General features: G+C 42.2%; 4 protein-coding genes and 1 long non-coding RNA gene across 5 annotated transcripts; 3 read left to right on the plus strand and 2 right to left on the minus strand.

Moving 5' to 3' along the window:
- The first annotated feature begins 1,226 nt into the window (after positions 1 to 1,226).
- Positions 1,227 to 3,040, plus strand: LOC112566349. Its single transcript, XM_025242496.1, has 3 exons — positions 1,227 to 1,459; positions 2,237 to 2,446; positions 2,856 to 3,040. Exons 1-3 carry the CDS (start codon positions 1,375 to 1,377, stop codon positions 3,023 to 3,025), a joined length of 465 nt encoding a protein of 154 aa, XP_025098281.1. The 5' UTR covers positions 1,227 to 1,374; the 3' UTR covers positions 3,026 to 3,040.
- A 350-nt stretch (positions 3,041 to 3,390) lies between these two features.
- LOC112567219 lies at positions 3,391 to 7,281 on the plus strand. Its single transcript, XM_025243828.1, has 8 exons — positions 3,391 to 3,549; positions 3,746 to 3,867; positions 4,362 to 4,537; positions 4,949 to 5,079; positions 5,374 to 5,502; positions 5,857 to 6,030; positions 6,455 to 6,533; positions 6,783 to 7,281. Exons 4-8 carry the CDS (start codon positions 5,019 to 5,021, stop codon positions 6,838 to 6,840), a joined length of 501 nt encoding a protein of 166 aa, XP_025099613.1. The 5' UTR covers positions 3,391 to 3,549; positions 3,746 to 3,867; positions 4,362 to 4,537; positions 4,949 to 5,018; the 3' UTR covers positions 6,841 to 7,281.
- A 696-nt stretch (positions 7,282 to 7,977) lies between these two features.
- Positions 7,978 to 8,984, plus strand: LOC112566775. The gene is made up of 3 exons (XR_003099695.1): positions 7,978 to 8,133; positions 8,376 to 8,576; positions 8,931 to 8,984. It is a non-coding gene; the product is annotated as an uncharacterized LOC112566775 (long non-coding RNA).
- A 13,743-nt stretch (positions 8,985 to 22,727) lies between these two features.
- On the minus strand, positions 22,728 to 24,550 carry LOC112566336. The gene is made up of 3 exons (XM_025242471.1): positions 24,062 to 24,550; positions 23,588 to 23,949; positions 22,728 to 23,453 (listed from the first exon to the last, which is right to left on the minus strand). Exons 1-3 carry the CDS (start codon positions 24,232 to 24,234, stop codon positions 23,026 to 23,028), a joined length of 963 nt encoding a protein of 320 aa, XP_025098256.1. The 5' UTR covers positions 24,235 to 24,550; the 3' UTR covers positions 22,728 to 23,025.
- A 140-nt stretch (positions 24,551 to 24,690) lies between these two features.
- On the minus strand, positions 24,691 to 26,775 carry LOC112566110. The gene is made up of 3 exons (XM_025242077.1): positions 26,734 to 26,775; positions 25,309 to 26,156; positions 24,691 to 24,897 (listed from the first exon to the last, which is right to left on the minus strand). The coding sequence occupies exons 2-3, from the start codon at positions 26,149 to 26,151 to the stop codon at positions 24,691 to 24,693; spliced, it is 1,050 nt and encodes a 349-aa protein (XP_025097862.1). The 5' UTR covers positions 26,152 to 26,156; positions 26,734 to 26,775.

Consider the following 26,775-nt stretch of genomic DNA (forward strand, 5'->3'; position numbering starts at 1 on the left):
TCACCGTCAGATACGTCCTGATCAGCACTTAAGATTGGTTTGTAAACAACACCCATCCGACTGGACAGCCATCCACACAGACAGAAAGACACAACATTGCAGGCGCAATGAGGCATCCAGTCCTTGTCAACCGTTGTTTACTGCATCAGCAGCCAAAACCTGTGGAAATCTTTTTTTTCGTCTCTCTTGTTCTCTGGGTTTTTTTCCTTCTCTCCTATTTTTTTAATGTGTCTTTTAGTGAGGAGGTTAAATTTTTGGGTCCCTCGGTCCATCCGTGTCCCCACTCACTCTGTAGTGTGCGTGTGAGTGAGAGAGAAAGAGAATGTGCTGTGTGAGTGCGTGCGTGTATATAGTTTTATTTCTCTTTTGGCGTACTAAATATCCAGCGAGCCACTCTTTCGATAAGAATATCCTGTAGTAACAGGAAGTTTTGAATTGTAGCGGTACCTTGATATTAGCTGTGGATGATTGCTGTCTGAAGTGTCTACACATAATGTTAGAGAGATGGGTTCACAGACAGATCGACTGGTTGATTGATTCTTTTCCGCTTCAAGAGCAGAACTCACACAAGGGTGTCAGCATGTATTAAATAAATACACGACATTTTAAATTCTATAAACATAATCCAGTTAGAAACAAGACCAGTTGCAATCGACTTTTATAAAACCGCGCACCGTGATCTCTACATTGAAATATTCACCTCGCATCATAACAGCATTTAGAAATGTAGTCTCTTCCTCCTTCTTTGTATGTTTAGTAGGAAAGTCCATCCACCTGGCATCGATTTCGAAGTATGGAGGGTAATAGAATTTATTTGTTTTAGCAATAACTTGATATGACAGAACTGTGGAAAGGGGAGATAAAAGTGACAGCTGAAGAATTTACCTCCGACGAATAGTATTACTTCCCTTGCCTTCCTGTTTGAACATTTTAAATGTCTGGAACACTCTCCAGGAGATTATAACAGATGATAGCTTCGAAGAAATTACCTATGACTAAAGGTTAAAGTGCAGTAGAGTGATGGTATTAGTAACAAGGAATATTCAAACAGACCAACACCACCCCGGTTACTCCACAGTCCTACAAGCTGTGATCTGGAAGAAACCTCTCGCCATCTTGGCGCCATTGCACAACCGCGCGTGCACGATTATCCAAGTGCGCAAGTGTGTGCGCTAATTCAGGGACTTTGCGGAAATGAAATTCATTTGCAGCTGACCCGTGGCAGCGGTTCACATCCGTGTTGGGGCTCAGCAGCTCGCGGTCTTGGCCGGATGCACCGCCCATGTTGACTCCAGTCCGCGCCACACCAGATGGCGCGCAGATGCAAGTCGCTGGACGCCGGCGGACAACTGCTTCCAGTCGTGAAGTCAACTGATGCTGACTGGTTGGACATCTCCACACGGTATGCTGCCCTTCCCAGAGTACAGTGCGTGGATCCTCGCGCTGATGATGGTCAGCGGTGAGTAACATTTGGTTTCCAATGACTACAATTAACAGATGGTGCTGGCTGTTTGTAAGACCCTGCAGGCCATCTGTGTACACGCAGCCATTGCCCGAGGCTAGAGGCTCGAGTCTGTAGCGACACGCCCCGGTGACCCTTGCATGATGTCCTGTGCGATAAGCTCAGTTTAGACTGGGAATAAGTTTAGTCTTGGATCGTATCATTCGTCTGCACTCAACAGTTTTTATCTTAAATGTGATTGACAATAAAGCACGCGTGAAGAAAAAAAAAAACAAAAGACAGCAGATCGTGGAATGATGACGAAAGACACGAAGAGAAAAGGAGTGAGGCCATGAGTGGAGAAAGTGGGTGTACGTAGAATGAGAGAGACAGGAAAAGATTGAATCCTTTATTAATTTAGCTTAGCTTCAGCAAAGATGTAAGAATCTGTCACCATAATCAATATTTTTAGAACATAATACAATTATAACAACAAGAGTTAAAAAGTTCCATTCACAAATGTAAATACGTGTGAACACATTCTATATATTATCTCGGAAGACATCAACCCGTATACACACACAGCCCTAAAATGGATTATAAACAATAGTAATATTATGAACAACGGATATGATAAGAAAAAAGTTTTTCCTCAACAATGCAAACACACAGAAATTATCGGTAACATATTAATCGCACACACACACACCCTCCCATCCACACACACACAGAGTTACAGACAGATAAAGAGAGGTGGATGCTCATTATATCGCATGCATTTTTGTTGTTTATAAGGACTCCACTGCAAGCGAATATCGAAGACAGTGATAATTTCTGAAATGCTTAAATGGGTGGATGCTGAAAAAGCCTGTAGGACAGAAGGACCGGACTGTCACCTGGCGGTTGGAGAGGGTGAAGAAAGCATCCAGTGGGACACAGTGAGCATCAGTGACAGTCAGCACTGGATTGGTGCAAAAAGGCAGCGCATCGTAGCTTGGAGAGAATGTTAGTACTTTGCTGCTTTGTCGTACATTCTACACTGAACAAAACTAAGAAGGCTCTATAGATGGTCGATGAATTAATTTGTTGATTTTTTTATTCGCACAGTTAATAATAATTATAAAAATAATTTGTACAAACTATTTTCAGCTTTGTAGACCATAATTTTTTATGATTATTTATCCCATCATTCATTGATTCTTTAGTGCAGCCTCTTTGTTTAGCACAGGAAATCATTCATTGTTTTTCACGGGAAATGATTGGTGATTGACATAATTATTCCATCAGCCACTCACTCCGATCCTCGATGACCTGTGCTCGTCTCCTGCCTCGTCGGATGGACTAGCAAACGATATAGTAAATGTTTAAATGTTAAGAATATAAAATTATTGATGAGGTTATTTTCTTTATTCAGCTGGAAGACCATTGTTTAAGGCAACTGGCTGCTATAGGACCTCGACTAGTCTCGGCAATGGTCGCACATTACCTCAAAACAACCCGGATGAGTGTTTTCAAACATGCAGGACGCAGTTTGTAGCTCTACAAGTAAGTGACTATATCTTGCCGGGAAAATGTTTGTATTGAAGTGGTAAATATGTAATGAATAAAGATAATTTGGTAGGGAGTCATTAGAATTTATTTTAATCAGATTATGAGTTGGAGAGAAAAGACAGAATGATATCAAGATGGCTCCTACTCAGCCTACCTGTCTGCCGGAACCATCCAGACCAGGTAATTAATTACACAGAAAAACAGATTAAGAGAAGGCAAGAAGATGAAAAAATAACAAAAAAAAACAAAACAAAAACAGTTGGGGTTGCGAATAATTGAGAGATGGAGGCAAAATCTGATCACAGAGAAGGAGTGAGAATTTCACATCTTCATGCTGTAGCACTAACTGTAGGGAGTTGTCTCCCTCTACATATCGTCGAATGTTGTAAAAACATTTCAACTTCCGCATTCTTGTCTTTCTGTCTCATCAGAACTCAACGTGCTGGTGTGTGTCTTCTGCCGTCAAGTCGAGCTGGTGTCGTCTGAACACTGCTACTTGAAGTGTGCTGATACTCAATGTTTCTATTTTGGAGGAGTCGAGGCGCTTTCAGTATATGGTGAATATCAACTGACTTGACCATTAAAAACTACAAAGAACAATGATGATGATGATGATGATGATGATGATGATGATGACGACGACGACGACGACGACGACGACGACGACGATGATGATTGGTAATTGACTCTGATCAACGTTTACTAACAGCACAACACCATGAAAATCATTATCAGTGAAGTTTTTGTTTACAGAGCTCCCTGCAAGAACTGTCTTCATCGGGAGCAATCCCGGTGAAAATTTCTACTGGAGGCTAGACGAAGAAAAAATTTTGTGATAAGCAAAACTTCTTCCAAAAAAATCAACCGCTTGTGTGGTGAGTGAGAAGTGTCATGATTAGTTTTACTTGCTGGTAAATAATTATATACCATATAAACTAATTACTGCGATGTAAATTGTCTCGTGCACGCTGATGTATTCTTGCTTATGTACGTTTGTTAATTGCTCGTGCCGCTAGCTCCTCCTTGGTGGTGTTTTTCCGTACTAGAATTTGTTTCATTCGTGAGTGAAATGTACTTTCTACAGAATTTTTTTATATATCAAAATAGGGACTATTTTAAATCAGTTGATATTCAGTATTTGATATTTACACAAAGTATGAATATTTTTCGTATGATTGTGGTCAGTTTATTTTCTGAAATATGCACTTGCCTGCTTAAAATCAACCCAACACTATAAGTAGGTGAAGCGATTTAATATACAGTATGTTTTGAGGAAACATAGGAATTGATATATCAAATATGAATGTTATTTCAAAACTATAAAAGGCAATGCAGTTTTAATTTTTTGATCTCTCGATGTTTCCTACAGTGTATGGGACAGGAGAATATCGAAGTAGAAAGTCGACTTGTCCAGGGGGAATTAAAGAAGTAACACTTGAAGAAGGCACTGACATGGACGAGCTTCTACAAGCTGTGTCACCATGACAGAAGCGTCGGACGGCTTCTTTCTAAATGTGACCACTCGCGGTTTCTTCTGGATAAATAGTAAGTAACTCAACACTAACATGGTGTGTGGTTGTGTGGTCAGCACTGATATAACATAGCTGAATGGTCATTTCTTTGATATAAATCTGGATAACCTTTATTTGAGCTAAGTCACCATTGGGTTAAGTAAGTTAGTGTCGAAAATGGAGTTAACGGATGCAAAAAGGTCCATGTTATCAGAATAATAGTCACTTCTCCAGTCCCAAAATACTTTTTTTTACAGTAAAGCAGAGAAAAGATGACAATGATGAAAGACGACGACGAAGGCGATAATAATGATAATGACGACGACGATTCAAGAAAGATTCACATCATTATCGATGGCAATGAGACTTCCGATAGTAAAAAAAATTTGAAAGACGATGCTATGGTTCATAGTTTCACAAGATTTGCCTATGTTTTTCCCCAAAGGGCTCCCCTGGAAAGTGTGAATGGAAGTGGAGGAGGCTGTGTGTCGCTGTCAAAAGTGAACGACAAGTACATGATGAAGAAACAAAATTGCAGTAAAGCAAAGCTACCCAGCATTTGTTCCTGCTTCACAGGTAATTCTTTGTCCTATAGTAGTTAATGAGCAGTGAACTATATTTTTCTTACTGTTTGTGATTTAGGGAGCTGAATTCTGAGCAACTATTACTTGATGACATCAGTCATAACATTAAAAATATTTTTTTTGGTTTGCTATCATGTTTTCTTGGACTTAATAAGTTTTTTCTTGTCTCAAGAAATTAAATCCATAGAACTGATCCAACCCCACACTTGCAGCGGTTACCTTTAGCAGACACTCTACGGCTTTGAAGAATATTATTGTTTTCTTTTTTTTTTTTTCCTTGATGTAGAGCGCACTGAGCTGTTGACTTCCGAGGTAACAACTTTAAGAACCACATCCGTGACGCAATCGACAGAGCTCATCACGCATGCGTTGACGACAGAAACAGTAACGGAAAAGTCTTCTACCATTGCAACAGGTAGGACCACAGTATGAGGAGAATCGTCCGGCCTGACATCAGTTCCTTCATCTTCATGCTTCGATCGTTTAAATTGAGCGTTTGAGCTAAGGAACTAGAAATATATAATAAGCCTTGAAATCTAAGGCTATATTTTATTTTTCATTTCAAGTCAAATACTCCATTATTAGAAGTGTGTGTGTGATTGTTTGACAATAATATATTCATATAATGAAATTGAAACTATGCACGCTAGCTCAACCAGACATACAGAGAGAAGACAGACAAACACACGCTATAAACAGGTGCCAGCGGATAAAAAGAATTTCCAGTGGGATTCTCCTCCTACCACTGTTATCCATGTTCTCACTGCAGAGACATCTACTGCCACACTGTTGACCCTCGTGAACTTCACTAGCTGCTCCCAGTTAGAAGGAAACAACGAGAGCGGAAGTAGGAGGATCACGTGGCCATGTGGAACACAACCTGCTCCAGCTCTGGGAAGCAAGCGTAGAGACCCGGCTGTAGAACCATCGAATAATTTAACAGGTAAGAAAAAGAGAACAAGGATGACTTCCACATTTTCTGAAATAATTTTCCGAAGTTACATTGCACAACCAAACATTTGAATGTTATAAGGGAGTGGCGTACAGGTGAGGGGTGAGTAAGATGTCATTGACCATACCCTTTGATCTTTGGGTGCGGATTTCTAGTCTTGTATCTTGTTTCTCCGGATGTCACCTGTCACTTTTTGCTCCTTCGCATGCATACTAGTTACTAGTCATAGATAAACATGATATTACTTTCGCTTTAATATTCACTACACTGCTGTGTGTGGGGAGGTTTTAAAATATTTCTTTTTCGTCCTCACTCGTTGGACATCATTGCCAGATGATAGAAATGTTTTCGCTTGTAGTCACCACACATATCACTGTTCTCAACCATCTATACAACTGCTCTCATTCTGTTCAAGCCATCATCGCAGCAGCTGCAGCTGGAGGTGTTGTACTAATTGTTGCTGTTGTGGTAACTATTTACTTGACGACTTGCAGGTAAGTTCATCGTACCTTCTAGAACAGTTGGAGCAAACGTGCAATGAGTCAAGATGATGTGATGAGAGTTATGGTAGTAGTTCAACGTGCCTATGTACACAAGTGTGTATGTGTGTGTGTACGTGCACGACGACTGTAGGTATCTACGAATTTCATTATTCTAGCATGTATTTTTAAATACCTATATTTATATATATTTAGTTTGATGTATTTATGTTTGATTCATTAATCTATCCTGTTTTATTTCAGGTCTAAAAATTCAATCATCCAGAGGGACAAGTATGGTCGTGTTCAGTATCCCATCTAAAAACTATTCTTCACGAGCTGTGTAAGCACGGAAAACACTACTATAAGTACTGAACTAAACATCAACATGTCCTTAGTGCCTGGTGTCCACAGCCGCAGGACTACGAGTGAAAATGTGGCTGAAATGATAACAAATATTGTGCAGCAGATACCAACAGAACAACATTGTTACACAGATAGTAATAGAACTGTGTACATCGACTCTCCACTATAGAATTTTTGTTTTTATATCTAGAGATCGGTTGAGACAAGTCTTGGTTTTCACGTGATTATAGACTGGCAGGAGATGCTCTTTATATGTACAAACAAGTAGAAGTGTTACTGAACGGTCAGAAAGTTAATTGTGTCTCTGCAAAAACTGTGTATAAAGTTACATCTTGCGCATATGTTTATTTACCAGAAGTTGGATAACAATATTTATAAATACATGGTCTTTATTTTGTTTTCTTCTGTGTGTGTGCATGCGCGCTCTCGTGGTTAAATAAATAAACAAAGGGTAACAGCCAGCTACGTGAATCACTTGGCGGAAAATAATGAAGTTTTATTATTTATAGTAATAAATTGCTATATTGTTATCTAATACTAAAAAATGTATAAACAGCTCTCGACATTCATGAGCATAACCACAAAACACGCATACATATATGTTTACAAAGAGCTGTTAGTAATTGTGTCTATGAACATATGTTCATATTGATGATAGATATCAACAATGTTTTCTATATAATAATTCTACATCCTCATATCAATAAATCCGCGTACATGGGTACTATGCCCATACAACAAGAGCACATAGCATACATCTATCCACCAGTCTACATAGGCATAGTGAGCAACACACCAGCACCCACCCGCCCTCAGCCACCCACCCAGAGAGACGCACACACTGACAGCAAAACCCAGACAAGGAAGCAGAGACATGGCTAAGTGGACAACCTATCCACTGGGTACAAAACATGTTTACAAGTGGTGTCCGTGTACAATCGTTTGGCGTGAAACATCCTCAGTACTTGACAACAACACGTGTTTAATATGCTGACTGAAAGTAGACTAGGCTGTGCCGTGCTTCCGCACCGGAAGTGACGTGCGTGGATGCGCGGGCGATAAGCAGCAGGAAGCTGGACGGTGCAAGGGCCACAAGTGAATGCTTTAGTTGTGAAGACACGACCTGCGAGTCTTTCGACACAACTGCTGGCGACATCCTACACAGCGGACATCAGTGAGGAGACACTCATCACGACGATTTGTGTGATGTTGATTCTGACACTCAGCCTTCTTTTCCTCTACACATCGGGTAACGATGAGCAAATTTTACTTGTCAAAATCGTCTGAATGTTTCATTTGATGTATCAGAATAATCGTTGTCTAAACACAAGTTGTGATCACTTTCAGAGGACACTAGTCTCGAATAAAGTTATATATATATAGTGAATTGTAAAATGGGATATAAACTTTCTTAATGAAAAAAAAATATCAACCTTTCCAACACACGCGAAAAGCCATGCTAAATATGTAATGAGAGTTTCCTGTCGACAGAATGTTACAAAACTTATGTAACACCGAACATGACCTGGACCGAGGCCTTTACTCACTGCAGACAGAAATATTCTGGGAGACTTGCTACCACCTCGGCTTTAGAGTGGAGAGAAAGAGGAACACAACCTGGTCTGCCACTGAACACCTGGGTGTGGGTTGGGGCAGTGTATCTAGACAGTCACACGTGGAGCCCCTACGGAGGTAATGTACACAAGATGTTAGACACAACAACAAGTTAGGAACCTCCGTGTTTGGAAAAGTGGGTAAACAGATATTACTACTCTATTAAGTCCTTTTAGAAGGACGATTACACAGATTTTGGTTAATTTAGACATCCTATCTATGCTATGTTGTTACCAATTCTTTGACAGGATCATTGTATTATCCACAACGGAAGCTAAACAATTCTAAAGTTATTCCTTACGATACACAACTCCTAAAGGAAGATCTCTTGGTATTAGACGAAAACATGTCCAAAGAGAGTTTTAATGCGAGGAGAAAAGACCATTAGAAGCAAAGTTTCCTAATCAGTTATTAATTACCATATTCTGTCAGGAAGTAAAACAGATCTCTTAGAGTATACTGGATGCTATGAAGTGTCCGACTTTCAAGAAGCACATCAGTACGAGAACGTGAAGGGTCCCCCCGAGTGTTACAGGAGGTGCGGTCGACAACATCCCGGAGGGCATATGTATTTAAAAGTGAGGTTTCTATCACATTTTAGACATAATTATTGAATGACATTTGAGAAAATCTCTTATTTTAATTCTTTCTGGGAGCATGCTTTATATAATCTATTGACTGTTATGATAGACACAATGTTCTGTGAGATTTAGGAAGTTCTCATCGTTCATAAATGTAACACCACCTTTATATTTCAAGTACATGTACTTAAAAAATGACGACAAAAGTTAATGACTGGCGGTTTATAACTTTGCAGGGTACAGACTGTTACTGCTTACCCTCCAGTCAACTACCGGACACACGTTTCAGAGTGGACTCCCGGAAGTGTGACGTCATCTGCCAGAAAACTTTCCATTGGTGTGGAGGCGACGAGAATTTCTACTCCGTCTACTGCAAGTATTCCACCCACCAATAAGTTTAGCATGAATGAGTGTTGACAGGATATAGATATTGACTTATGAGAACTTTTACATGTACAACACTTGACATGGAGATTTATCACACGTTATATGTACAGTACTATACATCATACACTTGCTATACACTTGCTAATGTTCTCTCTCCAACGACATCGACATCCACCACCTCAGAATGATTAGAAGTACAAACTGCTTCGGACACGCTGTAGTTACAGTCGTGTTATTATTTTAGCATAATAAAGAAACCTGCATGATCACAAATTAGCTCAGTTTTTAAAAGATTACCCGAGATTCTTTTTTGTTATTTCAGCTGTTTCTCATAGTCTCAGGATCGATGATGATGCCTCCTGGGACGGTCCATGTTTTCAGGGAAAATTCAATGAGTCGGACGATAAAGAATGGACTCTCCACATCACAAGCACCAACTGTAACGAGACAAAAACAGCAGTTTGTGGTATGTATTATGTTAAGTTAGTTGTCGTCAGGTCATGACTAGCCTTTTCTTTATTCTTTTTAATGCTTTCATCTTTCTCCTTTTTTCTTTTTCTCTTCTTTCTTCATAAGTTCTTCTTTTTTCTTTACAGACTTTTCGAGTTCCTCATCCAGCTGCTTATAAAAGATTCTTTAAATATTATTATTTAGTTCATGGTTACATGGACGTGGCTGCATTATTCTTTCATTCTGTACTGGGATACTCTGCTTCCGGTTGACCTACTCAAGCTCAGGCGCTGTCAGACTTTACAATCACTTTCTCCATGTTGAGCAAAACACGACTCAAGGCAGGACATGCACTCGACTTACTGAATGTGTCGTCTTTACTAGCTGCAGTGTCTCATGTATCCACACAGTCATGGGTGAATGATCTTTTCACCCTGTTTGTTGCAATTTTCCATAAGAAAACAGTGTCCTTGTTCTGCTTGAGTTGTTGTGATATTAGAAAAAATAATCACTTTCACTGGTTTGAAGAAAGGAGCGTCACGAGGCAGTCCCTATGTTATTAACGAATGTGAACATTTTACTAGAAACAATAACCCTGAGGTGTCTCCATCGAGTGCTAATTGAAAGATGCTTTGCCAATTGTTTGTTTCAGTTTTCCAAAACAAAACGGTTTCTTTATTAGGCGATTCGTCATTCCAAATAGTGTCCGACTACTGTAAGTCACTGAACAGTTCTCTTCCCTTGAGGTTCGACTCAGTGTCCAGCGAGTCGCTTGACTTCAGCAGCTACAGGAATAATGTGTCTGGGGGACTAAGTGTCCTATACAGAAGCTTCTGGCTGAATTTGAATCTCTCAAAGTCTCCATACTGGATTGATGGTAAAAATACACTGTTCATTATTTCACATATACACGCATGAAGGAGTAAACACACACACACAAGAGAAAGAAGAATAAAAAGTGTGACGGAGATAATAGTAGGAGAGAGCGACAAAGCTCGAAGTGTGATAACATGCTAACTCCTGAGGTCGCATGTTGGCTGTGAACTCATGTATTATCATTTTGTTTGAAAATAATGAAAACCGTGATTTATCTGTATGTAAAGTTTATCACGACAAACCATTGTCATTGCTACATGGCATAATCATTTAATATTCTCTCAGGCAAACCGTTCACGGAGCCAAACATTACAAGGACAACTGCCAGGTGTGTCGCCATGAGAGCCCCGAGCAATGTATCGATGACTTTTTATGCCACACCTTGTCGCATGAGTCTTCCCGCCTTGTGTTCAGGTAAACAGACATTTTCCTCCAAATATTGAAAACTGGAAATTTCATTTTAAAAGATATATTTTTCAAAACACTTTACATTTGTATAATAGAATCCAGAGCTTATATGACCACAGGGGCAGTGAGTTGTAAACAGTTGAGTAGAGACTTACTAGGCGTAAAACTCAAACAACCAACTATTGAGCTTATTACAAAGAACACTATCTTGAGCCGTTGGTTGGCCCGTTTGTTGATTTGCTTTGGTGTGATTTCGCTCCTCTGAACGGAAAGTTAAGAAAATCACAAAAAGTTCCGCGAGTCCCTTTCCCGATGTCCCAGCCTCGTGAACAAAGAGATGTACACGTGGTCCAGGACGAAGTCTTATCCGGGGACTTTACAGTCCTCGATGTCATGGTGACAAGTGAGTATTCTTACAATACTAGTAATAATCAGAGCCAAAACAATACACATTTTCTTTTGTTTGTTTTGGGAGCAGGTCAAGAGCGCAACAAAGGAGAAGGACCAGGTAACTCGATCAGCATCAATCGTTCTCCCTTTCTTTCTTGTTCTTTCTCTCCATTTTTTTCGTTCCCAGTCATTCTGTTTCTGTGATTGAATGGTCCGATAATACTGCCTTCGCCGCTCTACTTCCCAGCCTTGTGTCAGTATTTTAGCAGTGCATGTATGTAGGTTTCTAGCAGTTGATACTATTTTCTAGACTTCTGTGTCAGCCTTAAGACCTAGGGGCTATTTTCAGTACTAATAATTGGAAGAAAACTAGTAAAAGAAAGTTTCATACCACACACACTGTTGAAATGTTTAAAGTTGTAGGACTTGCCATCATCGCCGCGGCGATTGGAGCTGGAGTCTTGGTCGTCTTCTGTCTGGTGGCGGTGCTGCTGGTGTGCTTGAGAAGGTAAGAACAGAAAGAAGTAGTGTTACCAGCTTCATGGGGAAAAAACATCTACGAACTGTAGTCTCTATGTCCTTCTTTCCGTCCTATTTTATACACGAGGGCCCTGATATATATATACACACACACAAGGGGAAAATGGAAACATTATCAATTCTTTACTGATGTGTGTTTCTCTCAGTTACATTGATGTGTCAGAGGAACAGACAGTATAGTTCTTTTATTTCATTATCTATTATGTCTGCTATGTGCTTTTGATAAATATAACTGACAGAAGCTTTACACTGAAGTTTGCTCTCGTATTTTTTGTCAATACATCATTACAATAAATGTATCCTTATTTTTCGTTATTTTATGTCTACTTTTGTCCCCCTTTCCACGTTTTAATCTTTACATTCCGGGTGGTCTTAACTCTCAACACTAGACATGGAAAACTACGAACCAGCAGAGCTCGACGCACAGACTCGTACAAAAGTTCGTCACGGAACAGTGATGTCACCTCAAGCGAGCAGCCAGGACCCGCGCGAGGGCAAAGGTCAGACACAAGCGCCGAGGTCACCATCGAGACGAGTTACATGCTCGCCAATGAACTTTCTTCCTCCCCTTGTGATGCACAATACTCGTACGTCACCCACTCGCTCCAACACAGTTACACAAATCAGAAAGACCTCGGACGGTCAGACACTGGTCATGTCCTCTTGACCCCCCGTCACGAGGAGAGCGCAGAGATGTACTCCTACACCTACGTGGACATTGTGGACAAAGACACAAAAGACAGCAGAGGTCTCTGTCAGCCCTCAACAGCCACGTACACCAACTCTCGGATGCTGGCTTCATCGGGAGGGATCGGTCCTCAGGACCCTGACCTGTCTTTGCAGGGTGACACAGCTGAGTCCCCCCGTGAGTACTTGTATGCCAGAGTCTATAAATAGGAGGCATCACCGGCTGACAATACACCTACAGATTTATTACTGCTTGGAGTAGTGATACCTGTACAGTTATTTCCAGTAGTAGCGCGTTTATTTTTCCCACCGACCTACAGTTTGTGTAGAAAACAACATCGCGTTGACCTTCTCACCTCGGGCAGTACAACGGAGCACGTGCTTTAGACACTCGGTGAGTGCAGACTTTCATTCCTCCATGTCTCAGTCTTAATTTCCAGTTTTGAAAAACCTTTGAGTCGATATTATATATATATATATCAGTTGTTGGAGAGTTAATGTATTCATTTTTGTAATTAGGAAGTTATCTGCTTATTTTGTTTGCTTTGAGTAGATTATTGACTACTGTACTTTAAGCGACAAATGTTTGTCGAGATTGACACCAACACCTCCATCCCCTGGAAAAGGAATATACGCACAAAAAGAAACACTGAATTATTCTTGGTCAATGCCAAAAGTCATTGAAACCATTGCCTGATGACCCATGAACTAATACATTTACTGTTCTTCGTGTTGTGTTTATTGTTCTTGATGGAAGTAGTTATTCATTTTACTGTTCCTGGCAATCTTACCTTCATTGTTCTTGATATAACACACTTCCTACTGGATCTACTACTACATGTAAATATTAAATTTTAATTAAAAAAAAGTTTCAATGACCAGTATGAGAGTGTGACACGGTTTCTACTATTGACATTAATGATCGACAACACCATGTACTGTCAACTACAGTAACTACCTTTATTTATTAATCTGTACACATACAATTCATTATAGCCATTTCAGAAAGACTTATATCCTCCATGAAATTGCATCAGTGGTTGCTGTTTTCATTTACTAATAAAGTTTTGTAAGATGCTGTTAGTGTCTGTGATACGGTATGTAGATGGTCATATGTTGTGACCTCACACGCTCGTTTGCTCATTTTGTAAAATTAAGTTTAAATGATGAAAATACAATGTGACTTTCTACACATTGTTTGGTTTTGATTATCAAATGACTGTCAAACTGGTTGTAAAAGTTTGAATGCTCATACATTAAGTTGATTTCCTGTGGATTATAGTCACTTGTACTAAAAGATGGCGCTCCATTTAACAATGAAACACAAGGAAATGTGTTGTTGGTATATAAAGTAAAGGTCACAATAATATTTCACATACAATTTCAACACAGTCATTATTAGGCTCGGACACAAACCCACCCACACTGATGTCCGGTCGCCACATGTCTATGAGCTCGATCAAGACTACGGACGGTTCAATCTTGCTCGCAAACCCGTTTGCTCCATCGGAGGCCATGGTGAATGTTCAGAGCATCCTCCACAAACCTTCGGCCTCATGGAAGTCGTCAGAGAGAGAGAGAAAGAAAGAAACAATAGCAGACGACATGTACACCGACTTGCACGCGCTGTGACGACATCAAGTTGCAGCTTTTACCAGGATTTCGCCATACTGCAGGCCGATGATAAAGGGAAAAGATTTTACGAGAACTCTTCCTTCTCCTTGTATAGAGAGTAGTTCCGGCCAGTGGAAGAGCACAAGCGTCGAGTCACTACAAACAGGTTTTATTATCGCCGGCCCACACAACCGCACACACAGCGATGTTTTTGTTGTCGGCAGTTCAGATGTGATTTAAGTCGGTGACAGATTCTTTAAAACTGCGACTTTAACCTATCTCTTCCAAAACTTTACTTTTGAAATTTTTTTTTTTTTGCTATTGTAAAATGAATATTGAAATCGTAGAGTATGAAAATGAAGACAGCCGTGACGAGATAGCCAAACACTTTGGTGAAAATTTGGCTCAAATGCCGACAAAGCCTCTTAACGACTGATGAAGCCGCATACTAATGAGCGAGTGAAGTGTAGAAGGCATCTTGGTCTCACGAGGAACGCATATTAATTTATTTCCTGGGAAGACTCAACCATACATGCTTGGAGCTTTTGAGGACGAACTTCAGCCATCATGCGGATTATATTAAGTCTGGTGCTTGGTGTCTACACACATCACAGTCACCGCCCACAACCCCCCACCCCCTAACAGACAGCACGACACCAATATCCGAAACTGCAAAGAGATCATGGGCACAACGGCACCAGGACTACACAGGACATGGCTATCCTCGTGATGCTGACTGTCACCATGAGCCTCATCCTCCACTCCACTGGTAAAGCGGGTAAATATCAACATAATTAGGAAATATCATCTTGATCTTCCCTCCAACGCTCATTGTGTATTAATAAATTAATATGTGTAACACTTGGCGGATCTTGCGTTGAGTACAGCGATCCATGCTAGTTCTGACTCGTTAATGTCTTATAATGGAAGGCTAAGGACACTTTATGGTCAATCTTCACGTGGAATCATTGACCATTCTCTCTTCCAGTGTTAAGCAGATGCTGCTAAATCTTTAAACTTCTTGTCCATGCTGCATTCATTTCGACCACACACTACCTGGATAATCACAAACATTCAGTCGCTATGGTTCGTTAGTTTCTAGTAAAAGGCGGGTTTTGACATTTTTCTTTAATTTGTTAACGAAATTTTGATAAACCTCGCCCGTCTTTAAAGACTTACTTCCTGTTCACAGCAAGATTAGACAGGCTGAGTTCCGGATTGACCTCAGCTTGCCTTTATCTTGGATAGCAATCATGCGTGTCTGCTGTAGATTGTAGATAGACATGGTGACAATGGTGACCGGTACCACAGTGACTAAAACTATCTTTCAGGGGACCTTAGAGGAGATGGAGTTCCAGTAAACTCTTACAACACACGGGAAAAAACCATAGTAAATATTAGAAGAGTTTTCTGTCCACAGTGTCGTAACGACACATCTTACGTAGAAGCGAACATGACATGGAGCGAGGCCTTTACATTCTGCAGACAGAATAATTCTGGGAGACTTACTACTTTCACGACTGCAGAAATGGAATAGAGAAAAGAAAGGACACCCATGACCTGATCTGCCAAATCTTAACATCATGTCGTGGTCTGCAACGCACCGTGTATCTAGAGAGCTCACACCTTGAAGTCCTTGTCCGAGGCTCAATTCTTATGAGCAGAGAAAAAACATCTAAGCGACAAATATGGTCATGAAATTATGTCGACCACAAGCATCGTCCAAGAAATGAAACTTTCATGCGTCATGAAAGCCCAATCTAACACGCTTAACCCACAAGTTCATCTTTATCGCGGCAATTTTGTCAATTAGAAACGCGCCTGACATTATATTCTGCAGGAAATGGACTGACCGCGATCTCCATCTAATAAGGTATATTGGTTGTTATGACACGTACCCAGACATTCGCAGAACAACTCTCAAGGTCCAGGTACTTGAGCCATAGAGGTTGTTTACCCCCCGCCCAACACACCACGCGTCCTATCCTCCCCTATCCCCTCGATGCCCACGAATCGACCTACGCTCATCATAAGGAACGTGCACGTGCGTGCCAACAACATCCGCGCTCTGAGGCCATACTGTATTAAAACGTGAGTCTTCTCTATACATTTTAGTACATAAAGATATTAACTGAACGTCTTAAGAACGTATATATATCCTTACCCTGCTCCCTTGTCAGTGAATCACTGGCGATCTTATCAACATACATTCGATCCCGTTTTTTAGTAAGTACAAACGATATCTATTTTTCTAGGTTTGGACGAGCTTTTCCCCAGTTTTTTAATAGACTCTCGTACATAGCTACCCAATTCTACTACTAAATATGGTTGGTTTTTATACCCATAACTCCGCGCAGCGAAATGCGAGGAACAGATAGCATATACAGACTATGCATACTTCCTAAGACAATACCGAACTCGACAACAGCCTCCCTGACCATATCACCCGATTGTCCCAGGGCGACTAACTGCATCCGTCAGTGCTTACGCCGCTGCGCGTGTACCCCTCAATCAAATACACACCAGACTCATATCCCATTCTAGAGCCGAGTCCCCGCGCCCATAGTGTAGTAGAACGATAATCCTGCCAAGGAAAAAGCTTTCTCATATTGCGACCCACTCGCTGAGAGGAGCATGAGCATTGAACTCCTGTCGATTATGGTCAAGTTTTCGCATGTGAACAAATCACATTTAACTCTGCAAGTTTCGAGTCAGACGAACATCATAGGTCTTCGACCTCTATACTCTAGATGACAGGAATTCCATGAATTAGTTTTTTGTCTTCAATTTAACTGGATTCCTTTGAGAGTTTGTTACAACAAAAGTTCTTAAGCAGAACCATTCTGCTAGAACGGAATACAGAGTTTCATCCACTATAACCATCTCATCACACTAAAACTTTTACACAAATTGACACTTTCTCCACTATTTCCCATTTCAGCTCTCGTCTCGCTAGCTCTCATTAAATCAACACCCAGGAGAGTCGTGGGAAAGATGTCCGTGTTCTTGGCCCGCAACGATTCAAATGAGTCTTTGAGGAGCAACAACAGACCGCGGACTTCCACATCTAACAAACTCCGAGTTGTTGAGAGCGAATGGAACTGGCTTTCTGTCGGTCACCTATTGGCTTTAAACGGCGATCTTCTCTGCACGTTGACGCCCGATTCACGTCCGTAACAGCGCTTACGCGCCGGTCACCCAATACACGTGTCGGCCGTTGAGGCTGCTTCCCTAGATCTCGCCTCGGGTCACCTAACCCCAAATTAAATCTCCTCCACACAACCTCACGGGCCCAGAGCTATTCCCACAACCCACCACATCCTACAGCCCCGGCCACAATCGGCCCACTAGAACATGACTCCAGTATCTCGCATACCTCAGCAATCCATACCTTGTCAATCCCCCATACGCGCACCAATCGACCTAACGCCAGGTAAGGTCAAGGCCATTACCCAAACTCGGCAACAAAATCAATCACCACTACTCACATCCCACACCCTTAGGCGTGGTACGAACCCACGTCTCCTCCACACCAACCTCCCACGTTTCACCACCTGCACGCCGCACACCTAGGCACAATCTGCATTCACCAGTCACTCGATCCACATCACCAAGATCAGTCGCGCGAGGTGCCCGTCCATTCTCTGTCAGCCTTCCTACCCGTCTGTAACTATCTCCGTCTCAACCCCGACATCCAGAGCACTCCGATACCAACCCCATCTCACCCCACAGCCTGTCATCCGCAACTCGGCCACCATAGCAAACAACCCCCTGCTATACATCCGCACACACTTCCCGCACCGACACACCCCCATCGAACCACTCGCTCCGCACGCATACTGAATAGAGCCAAGATCAACTTAGCACTAGACCCACATACTGACGCCACTTAAAGTGGAACATACATAACCTCGCTCGCCATTACACAAGCCAATTCAACACTGCTCACTGTCCAATCCACAATCATAAAGACCAGGCGCCCACCGCAACGGCCCCCTCACCACATCATCACATCAACCCGCGCCTCTCGATCCACTTCAGCGCTTTGACACTAACACCACCACTTGTTTGTTCTGAAGCTTGGCTCCTTTGACTTACAGCGTGGCTGCCGCCTATATCCGGCTCTTTTCTGCTGAATAACACACAAGCACTAGCTTTTATGCCAAACCAAGTTAGTAGCCTCGCTCCTAGCGGGGTAGCGATCTGTGCTAACTTCGGTCTGTTAGCATAGGTCAGTGACAAGTTGTTCCTCTATAAATCAAGTGCTTCTTTTTTTAGCATACGACGACGTATCCGCGTAGATGATCATCGCACTGCTATCAAGGCTACTCCTGGTCTGATGCTGAAAAGTCTGCTTATGCGATAGGCTTATGCTTACAAGCCCATACACATCCCATCTGGTTCCACCCTGGCTGCATAGCCAAGTCCCAATTCATTGCTATTAACTAAGTGCTTCGCTTGAATTTACTAGACATACCCAGTTGTCACAACCTCCTGTCGACTACGGTTAGTTCTGTCTACGTCCAGTGACTGAACTTTGAAATGATGTTTTTGCTTCCTATTTGTTCCCAGCCGTACTATTTCCACGAAGACGGCAAAGACCCAGTTTTCGTGTTGCCCCTCATCTTTCAACATAGGTTGCTCCCGCTCCTGTGAGTCTAACTGAACAGCCTTCCCTGGACGTTTAGATCAGTGTCCGGTGAGTCGGCCTGACTCCGCCGAACTACAGGACTAATGGCTGTACTGGCAGCATCAGCTCTTCAAGCCCAACCAGTTCCGATTTTGGACCACTCTTGCGAAGCTTCCGATTTATCCCAGGTACATCTTGATCGCCACTGAACTTAAAAATCGCTCCGAGTCTCCCAACTGGATTGACGGTAGAGCGCCAGTCAGATTGATCACCGTCAGGTATGCCACTTCATTGACTTCACTATACACGTATTGATACGCACCAGCGCACAGCCCCTCACTATCTTGACTGCTACTGTAGTACATCGTACACACCAGATCGGTAACCCACACTACACACACACGTGAGAGAACTCATGAGACAACTAATCAAGTTGCTGACAGAATATACTAATTTAGACTATACGACTGAGCACAGCAAAGCGATCACCAGCTTCACGGGTAAATCAAGCATACTCATGATCGCGCCTGCTCAGCGTCAACTTCTTAGACAGGTCGCAATGCTTACGAGCTTCGCTGAACTTCCAATGGCTCTGTATACGATTTATTCATATCTTATTTTCGCACAAAATAAATTCAAATAAATAATGTGAATCGATGCTTATCTCGTCGGCGGCGTCAGTGTGCAATTATTGTATCATCGGCTACACATATATTCAGCATCACTTCAACGATCTCTTGATACCTTTCTCCTCATAGGCGATACAACGTTACACAGAGGGCCCAGTCCGCCTTCTCACTCCAAAGCACAGACTTGCAACGGGAGCGCTGTGCCATGCGACCAATACCACGACGCAACACCAAGTGTCGTGACTTTTCACTGTCACACCACTTCACCGCTCGTGGGGCATATCATTCATAGCCTTCTCGTAACCTTGTGCTGTCAGGTAAACACTACGTATCGATGTCGTACTCTTGGCAAAAAACACGCCCAAAACAAAAACAAACAATACCCGCCGGGAAAGCAGCGCTGAAATTGTCAATGCAAAACAAAGTTTACATCTAAGTATAATATAGTCTAAAGGAAATTTGCCTCACTGAGTGTATTTTTTTATTTGTCTGAAAAGCAGGTAACGATGACCATCAAGAAAAAGGATTAAGTAAGTGAATCGACACTCATTATTTATTTTTACCTGTGCTGTCATTGATTCTTATTTATTCTTGCTGTTTCGTTTTTGTTTTTGAATGTTTTATATATTTATTAGTTTGTTGTAATTAATTGCTTGAATTTTATTGTCTCTAATATTGTTGCTTAGTAGTTTTTAATGTGAGCTCACTGCATTTCATTGGCATTTTGTTGGAATTCTTCCTAGTTCCAGTTTTGAGTTGATACACTTACCTAATCTTTGGTTAATCTTTCAGTCTTTAATCTGTATTTATACTGAGATTGCTGACCTCGTAATCTATAATAATATGTCATTATTTTTAACTGCTTTAGACTTTTAACTTGAGAATAGCTAGAGGGTTTGAAATTAAAATATATCACCTGCAAGTACCGCCATAGTACAGTACTCATGACTATGACCATTAGGCTAGTCCTGCAAGTCATTGCATAGCCCTGTAATCACTTTGTAGGCTTGAATACCACGTTCTGCTCCTACCTGTCAGCTTGTAATCCTGTATACAAGTGTGTATCGCTACCTGTGAGTGTCACGTGGTGGATGTTTCAGGTCTGGTCATCATCGCTGGGGCGGGAGCTGGCGTAGTCCTCATTGTGTGTGTGTCGACGACATTGCTGGCATGTTCCAGAAGGTGAGTGTGTGTGTGTGCGCGCGCAGCGCGCTCTCGTTCTGATTAATGTGTGTGCGTGTGTGTCCATGTTTGCACTCATGCTGACAAATAAATTTCTAAGTATCGGTTCTTTTCTGTCAAAAGGTTAGGTTCTCTTAACCTGTTAATCTAGTGTCACATATTCTTGTTTGTGCGTTCTACTTCTGGCTTCATAAAAAATTACCACTTCTTCCAGGTTATCATCACGAAATAAGTGAATGCATTATTATAAATAAATTATATCGATAGAATGATGTTTCTCATTGTCAGGAATGGAAAACGCCGGTCAACCAGAAATACATCAAGGAACAGTGACTTCACCCTGGGTGAGCCGCAGGATTTCTTACACGGTCAAAGGTCAGCTGCAAGTCACAAAGTATGTCAGGGCAGGAGTGAGATGCTCGCCGTCTCTCCAAATAACGATGGCGGTCACCAACAAGACTGCAGATTGTTTAATTCTTTTGGAAACCGCACTGACGGTCAGTCTACGTGCTTAGTAACCTTCTCAGGACCCGACATCTCCAGGGTGGATGCTGCACGAGAGGCAAGAAACGACGGATGTCACGTGCAGAAACAAGACAACATTTATGGCAACGTGAACTCGCTGACCCCGAGTTCATCTGGATCGAGTTTTTCTCTAGACCCTGACGACCTGCAGGTGGATGATGTTGGGAATGCACTATACGAGAACAATTCATCTTTTCTTGCAGAAGGTGTCCTGTCGGGCAGTCCCGCAGCAGCAGCATCACGTGACACATATGCGCATCCTAACTTAGAGAATGAGAATCGAGCACAGCGACCCTCGAGACAAATATATCTTTGTTTACTGTTCAAAATCTGATTCACTGCATGAAAAATCAGCTGCGGTGCCGTTCGTGGCTTTATACCAAAACAAATAATCAATGGCAGTGAAGAAGGAATCGATGTTGTTTATTAAAGAAAAGTAACAGTATTCATACAATTTCGAACATATCTATTTTATAGTTTTAATGATTAATTTATCCAGCCAGGTTTTCAGCCTCTTCATTTGAAGATTATGAATTTAATTTCGGTATTTAAACTTTAAATTTTATTCGTGGAAAATAATATTTCATTCCATTTTTCCTGAACACTGATTGATTGTCTAGAATGCTGACAGTTGACTACAGTGAGGTATAATTGAGTGGTTACAGATCCTCCAGCTCAGCTGTACATATTTGTTCATGTTCATGGACTGAGACTGAAGTGGTCATGTTGTTAGAGTAAATACCCAGTAAGTGATGAGCTCACACTGATTCATGTCCGCTTCCCACAAAACGTGTACATACGAAGGAAGAGAACAAAAAGTCGCTTGAGGATGTGTTTTAATTTTCAGGAAAACACTAAGCTTATGAGCTCAGAGACAAAGCAAGGTGTTTTTGTATTTGGTCTTTCAATTATATTTTTATTGAAGTATCCTGCATTACATAGAAAAGTTCAATTAATTGGGTACAGAATTATGTTTTGATTAAATACACGTTTGAAGGCATTACATGTATTTTATCGCTTGTGGTCAAGAAACTAAAATGAATACTTACTTGCTTTCCATATTATTTTGTACAACTATATTTTATGTATAAATACTTTATATATATGTAAATATATTTTATATTAAATGTATCAATATATGGATGCAGCTCTATACCAACTAATGTTGTTATTTTTGTTGTGATGTTGATAGTATTTGTGATACAGTATGTTTTAGGAAATGGTGCTGTTAGGAAATCATAGAATCACACTGATTTTTAATGTAATTGACTTGAAGGTCATTATTTTTACGCATTGTTTTCGTCTCTGTGATGTCTATAAGTCTATGTGTTAAAAATGCGTTCATGCACATCAAAGTTCTTTCCCTTGCATGGTTGAGTATTATGGGATTAATTCTTGGTGATTCACAGGAAGTAGCAATGAAAGCGGAGAAAATTAGACAAGATCTTAACCGAAGACTTTATGATAGTTTCAAGCGAGGGTTTTACCAATGAGCTAGGGACTGTCCCGCTAACAGTATTTTGGGAATAACTGGAAATAACAAGCGTTCAGTGGACAAATCATTCTGCCACGTAAGCTTTATAAGATCCGACAAAATATTGAAGACCAAGATTGTAATATTGTATTTGTCATTCACTGTTAGTAGGTATATCTACTAGAATTAGTTGCACTATACAGCGAGACATTGCCCATAATCTCCCGATCCTGTCCAGATGCTCGTCGCTGAGCTTGTCGTCGTCACCAGGGATTCTCCCCGGCAACCACACGACGACCTTTCTCTCCATGCCCACCACGTCTCCCCAGTCCGACACGGTGACCATGTCCGTCCGGGCCACAGATGTGTCTCTTACATCACAGTCCCACCCTTCCACCCCACGACTCCTATCTCGAACCACTCGGACAGGTATCCCAGCATCCCTCAAGCCCCGAACAAGGCCGTTAACCTTCCCACTCGAATCTTCGGAAGACGTGCCGAGCAGATCGTAGCTGTGGACAAGGATGAAGACGTCGCAATACCGTAATGGCGCCGGTCTCTTTTGAACAGGACTCGCGTTAGCTGAATTAAAAAATAAAACAAACAAAAATTAATGACAATGATAAGTACAAAGAGTACGATAGAGACTGAAAGGTATTGCACAACAAGTTTACATTTCGAAATTTCCCAATCCGGTAATGTTTATGAAGCATTACCTTGTCCTGCTCCAACTTTCAGCTGTTTCAGCTCTGTTGCTATGTTCCTCCCACACTGCTCACATTCCACAATATTAGCTTCTAGGTGGTCAGGGCCTTGGTGATGTAGTCGAATGACTTGCGGGCCGTCGAGTGGAGCCGGGATGCCCGCGGAGGTGTAGTCGGGAATGTTCGCGAGCGCACGAACTCCCTTGTCCACCTCCGCGACCACGCTTGGGGCCGACCTGAGCGGCACTGTTAGTGTTTCTTTGTGAAGTTCCGGTGGAAGATTGGTGCCCTTGGACGAGGCGATCCACAGACGAACGTTTCCGATGTGATTGCAGACTTCCGACACAAACCTGTGCCACCGCTTGGACAGGTCGCTGTCACAGTAGGAAAGGTTCCACGTGAGAAGGAGAGAGAGAAAGCAGAATCGAGAGAAAGAAAGAGAAAGTGAAGAAGCTTAAAGGGGACTGATGGAATTTTTTTACTCACTGTTCGCCGTTCTCATATTCGTCCACGAGGATGTTGACTCGTTGTTTCTCAGCTGCCGCCACCATCGTCTCCACAGCCAACTCTACCTGGCCCTCGTCTTCAAAGAATTGAAAGTTGTGGAGATGGGGCTTCCCCACAGCCTGCTCCTCACTGGCCTTGATGGTGAGCGACATCTGGTGGTGAATCAGGCTCGAGACGGCCAGGCTGTTGGAAAAGGTGCTGACCACGTGAACGTCCTCGCCCTCCTTGAGCCACTGCACGCCCTTCAGCACCAGGACGATCGACTTGCCCGTGCCTGGAGGGCCTGTTACGAAGACCCTGGGCTCGGGGCTCGCTAGCAGCGCCACCTGCTGTGGAGTGAGGACGAGTCGAGATAGTCGGTCCCCAGCCTCCGACAGAGCTTCTGCTAGCGTCCTTACCTCCAGCCTCGGCGGGCTGATACAGTACACGCTCACTTTTGTGGCCGGACCACAGAACCTGCAAGTGACACATCATCATCATCTATACACATATTGTGGCTAACTTTGCATCCCTGCACTTTTATTATGAAACAATCACAACTCAAACACACTCTTAAAGATAATGAGTATTTAGGGCGTGGATGAGTCAGTTAAAGGAAGACAGACTGGTCAAGCTTGCCTGGCCAGGATGTCATCGTACGTTGAATCACTTATATTCTCTCCAGCAGTCTGCTCCATTCTGGCTCTCCACCACCTCTCCAGTCTAGATGGTTCCCAGGTGCCCGGGCTACTGTCCTGTAACTCATCTGCGCAAAGACAGAGACTAACTGCACGAGAGTCGTCAGGCACACTGAGACCTAGACTCTTAGAAAGGTCCTGTGAACGGAAACATCAAGACAATAAGTCAACAACAATTCCAATAAACATAAGAAACTTATATTAATCTTTCATAAAATCTGAGGTCTTCGTTAGGTCAGGACTTTTGTGACAGTAACGTATTCAGTGACTCGACTTTTATTTAATAATTGGTAATTAAGTTATTTATTTTATTTACAAATTTAGTAGTAAGTTTATTTATTTTAACTATATATTTGGGGGAAAGGCGGTGTCCCCGGGTAGTTATAGTGCGATCAACTCCCCAAGCTCACCCTGCTCTGCAGCAACGAGTACCCGAAAGCGTGACATGCTCTTCAGACAGTGAAGAAGGTTCACAGAAAGCTTCATCTGTGTTTATTTTTTTCTTATTTAGCTATAATTTTCAGCATTTATTTTTGGCACATGAATTACTAGTTTGGTTGCACGTACCTTCCCCAGCTTGGGGTAACTTTGTAACACCTGGTGCAGCTGACTCCTTTGGATAAAAGGCAGAATGAGCGTTGTGCGGACAGGTATCTCACACACTGTAGTCAGATCCTTCACCAGGTGCTTAAGGACACTCGCAGACCTCACCATCTGTTGGACTGCCTGCTCAGCCTTCTTACTCACGTGGTCGTCTGACCTGTACGCTGGGTCATGACCGACGGACTTAACCTCTCCCACCAGTATCCCGTAGTGGCGGTGAATGAGTAGGATGTCGAACTCACCTTTCTTATACTGTCTACCCAGGGTGATGGGCCGCGGGTAGCGCAGCTGAGGCATCTGCTTCGCCGTCGCCGCGTAGGACGGTTCGTTGAGGTAGTCCGAGAAGTTGAGCTGCGAGAGGAGGAACATGGCTTCACTTTGCTGCTTCCCAAATTGCTGCAGGCAGTACAGAACACGCTGCTGACATTCGTCGTCCACGATGTCGGATGCCTGGACTTTCTTGAGCTGAGACTGCACTTCCGGAAGCTCGGACCACATGCGGCTCGACCCTGGCGTGGTAGTGGCGTCGGCGATGGAGTCGTTTGACGAAGAAATCGGCGCTGAAGGAACCTCTGCAGAGGGTAACTGGATTTGTTCCTGACCCTGAGGTTGCACAAGGAGAGCTGGCTGATCGCACACAGTCGTTAACGAGTATGGAACTTTGCGGAAGTGCACAGGTGGCAGAACATACACCTGAGAATAACGGTCAGGGTACCATTCGTCTAGTCTCTGGCGCCAATACGTCATCGGGTCAGGTACACCGGATCTTACATCCTCTTGACTCTCCATGTTCCCTGCAAACACACACACAAAGAAAGGGAGAGTGAGTTTAAACATTACTTGGTTAAAATAGAAAAATAAGACATTAATGCTATGTTTCATGTTGCTCTTTTCTTTTTATCCATTTAATTTGTCTCAAGACTTTGCCAGAAAGTAGATAAAGTCACTCTACTTGACAGTGACTTTGCTATCGGATATATTAATGTAGGCATAAACACTTCCTTGTGGCGTGGAATTTTAGTACTTCCTCCTTTAAAACATTCTCACATCGCGCTGATCGTTGAGCATGACATCGTGTTTGTAAATCACTGAAGTCACTGCACACCTATGTGTCACTAGCTATGTCTTAACACACTACACGTGTGTTTTAGCAGGTGTTTAACATACTGACTCTTCTGTCCTTTTGCTTCCAAATTTTCTTCCTTTACCTCGATCGAAAAAGAGCTGAAATTAGTCCCGATCAGAGGTCGGACTAGAGGTTAGATACTACAACGCGACGACAGTTGGTCACATGACTTCTCTTAGCACATGGGAGGCAGAGGCTAATTACTCCTTTCGATCTGTATTTACTCGAGTAATCAAGACACTTACCTGATTGAATTTCCGTTCTCTTCCACGTGTTGAATACAATCG

This window comes from Pomacea canaliculata, linkage group LG6, assembly GCF_003073045.1.
Source record: "Pomacea canaliculata isolate SZHN2017 linkage group LG6, ASM307304v1, whole genome shotgun sequence".
In the NCBI taxonomy this organism is placed as follows: domain Eukaryota; kingdom Metazoa; phylum Mollusca; class Gastropoda; order Architaenioglossa; family Ampullariidae; genus Pomacea; species Pomacea canaliculata.

Bases quoted from the DNA above. Each gene is read 5' to 3' on its own strand.
- LOC112566349 (XM_025242496.1), top strand. From the start codon at position 1,375: ATGCTGACTGGTTGGACATCTCCACACGGTATGCTGCCCTTCCCAGAG. The intron at 1,460-2,236 runs GTGAGTAACATT...GTTGTTTATAAG, and splicing joins CGCGCTGATGATGGTCAGCG to GACTCCACTGCAAGCGAATA. The intron at 2,447-2,855 runs GTTAGTACTTTG...TTCTTTATTCAG, and splicing joins CATCGTAGCTTGGAGAGAAT to CTGGAAGACCATTGTTTAAG.
- LOC112567219 (XM_025243828.1), top strand. From the start codon at position 5,019: ATGATGAAGAAACAAAATTGCAGTAAAGCAAAGCTACCCAGCATTTGT. The intron at 6,031-6,454 runs GTAAGAAAAAGA...ATTCTGTTCAAG, and splicing joins ACCATCGAATAATTTAACAG to CCATCATCGCAGCAGCTGCA. The intron at 6,534-6,782 runs GTAAGTTCATCG...GTTTTATTTCAG, and splicing joins ATTTACTTGACGACTTGCAG to GTCTAAAAATTCAATCATCC.
- LOC112566336 (XM_025242471.1), bottom strand. From the start codon at position 24,234: ATGTCGCTCACCATCAAGGCCAGTGAGGAGCAGGCTGTGGGGAAGCCC. The intron at 23,950-24,061 runs GTGAGTAAAAAA...CTACTGTGACAG, and splicing joins GAATATGAGAACGGCGAACA to CGACCTGTCCAAGCGGTGGC. The intron at 23,454-23,587 runs GTAATGCTTCAT...TTTTTAATTCAG, and splicing joins GAAAGTTGGAGCAGGACAAG to CTAACGCGAGTCCTGTTCAA.
- LOC112566110 (XM_025242077.1), bottom strand. From the start codon at position 26,151: ATGGAGAGTCAAGAGGATGTAAGATCCGGTGTACCTGACCCGATGACG. The intron at 24,898-25,308 runs GTAATTCATGTG...TTCCGTTCACAG, and splicing joins AGGTACGTGCAACCAAACTA to GACCTTTCTAAGAGTCTAGG.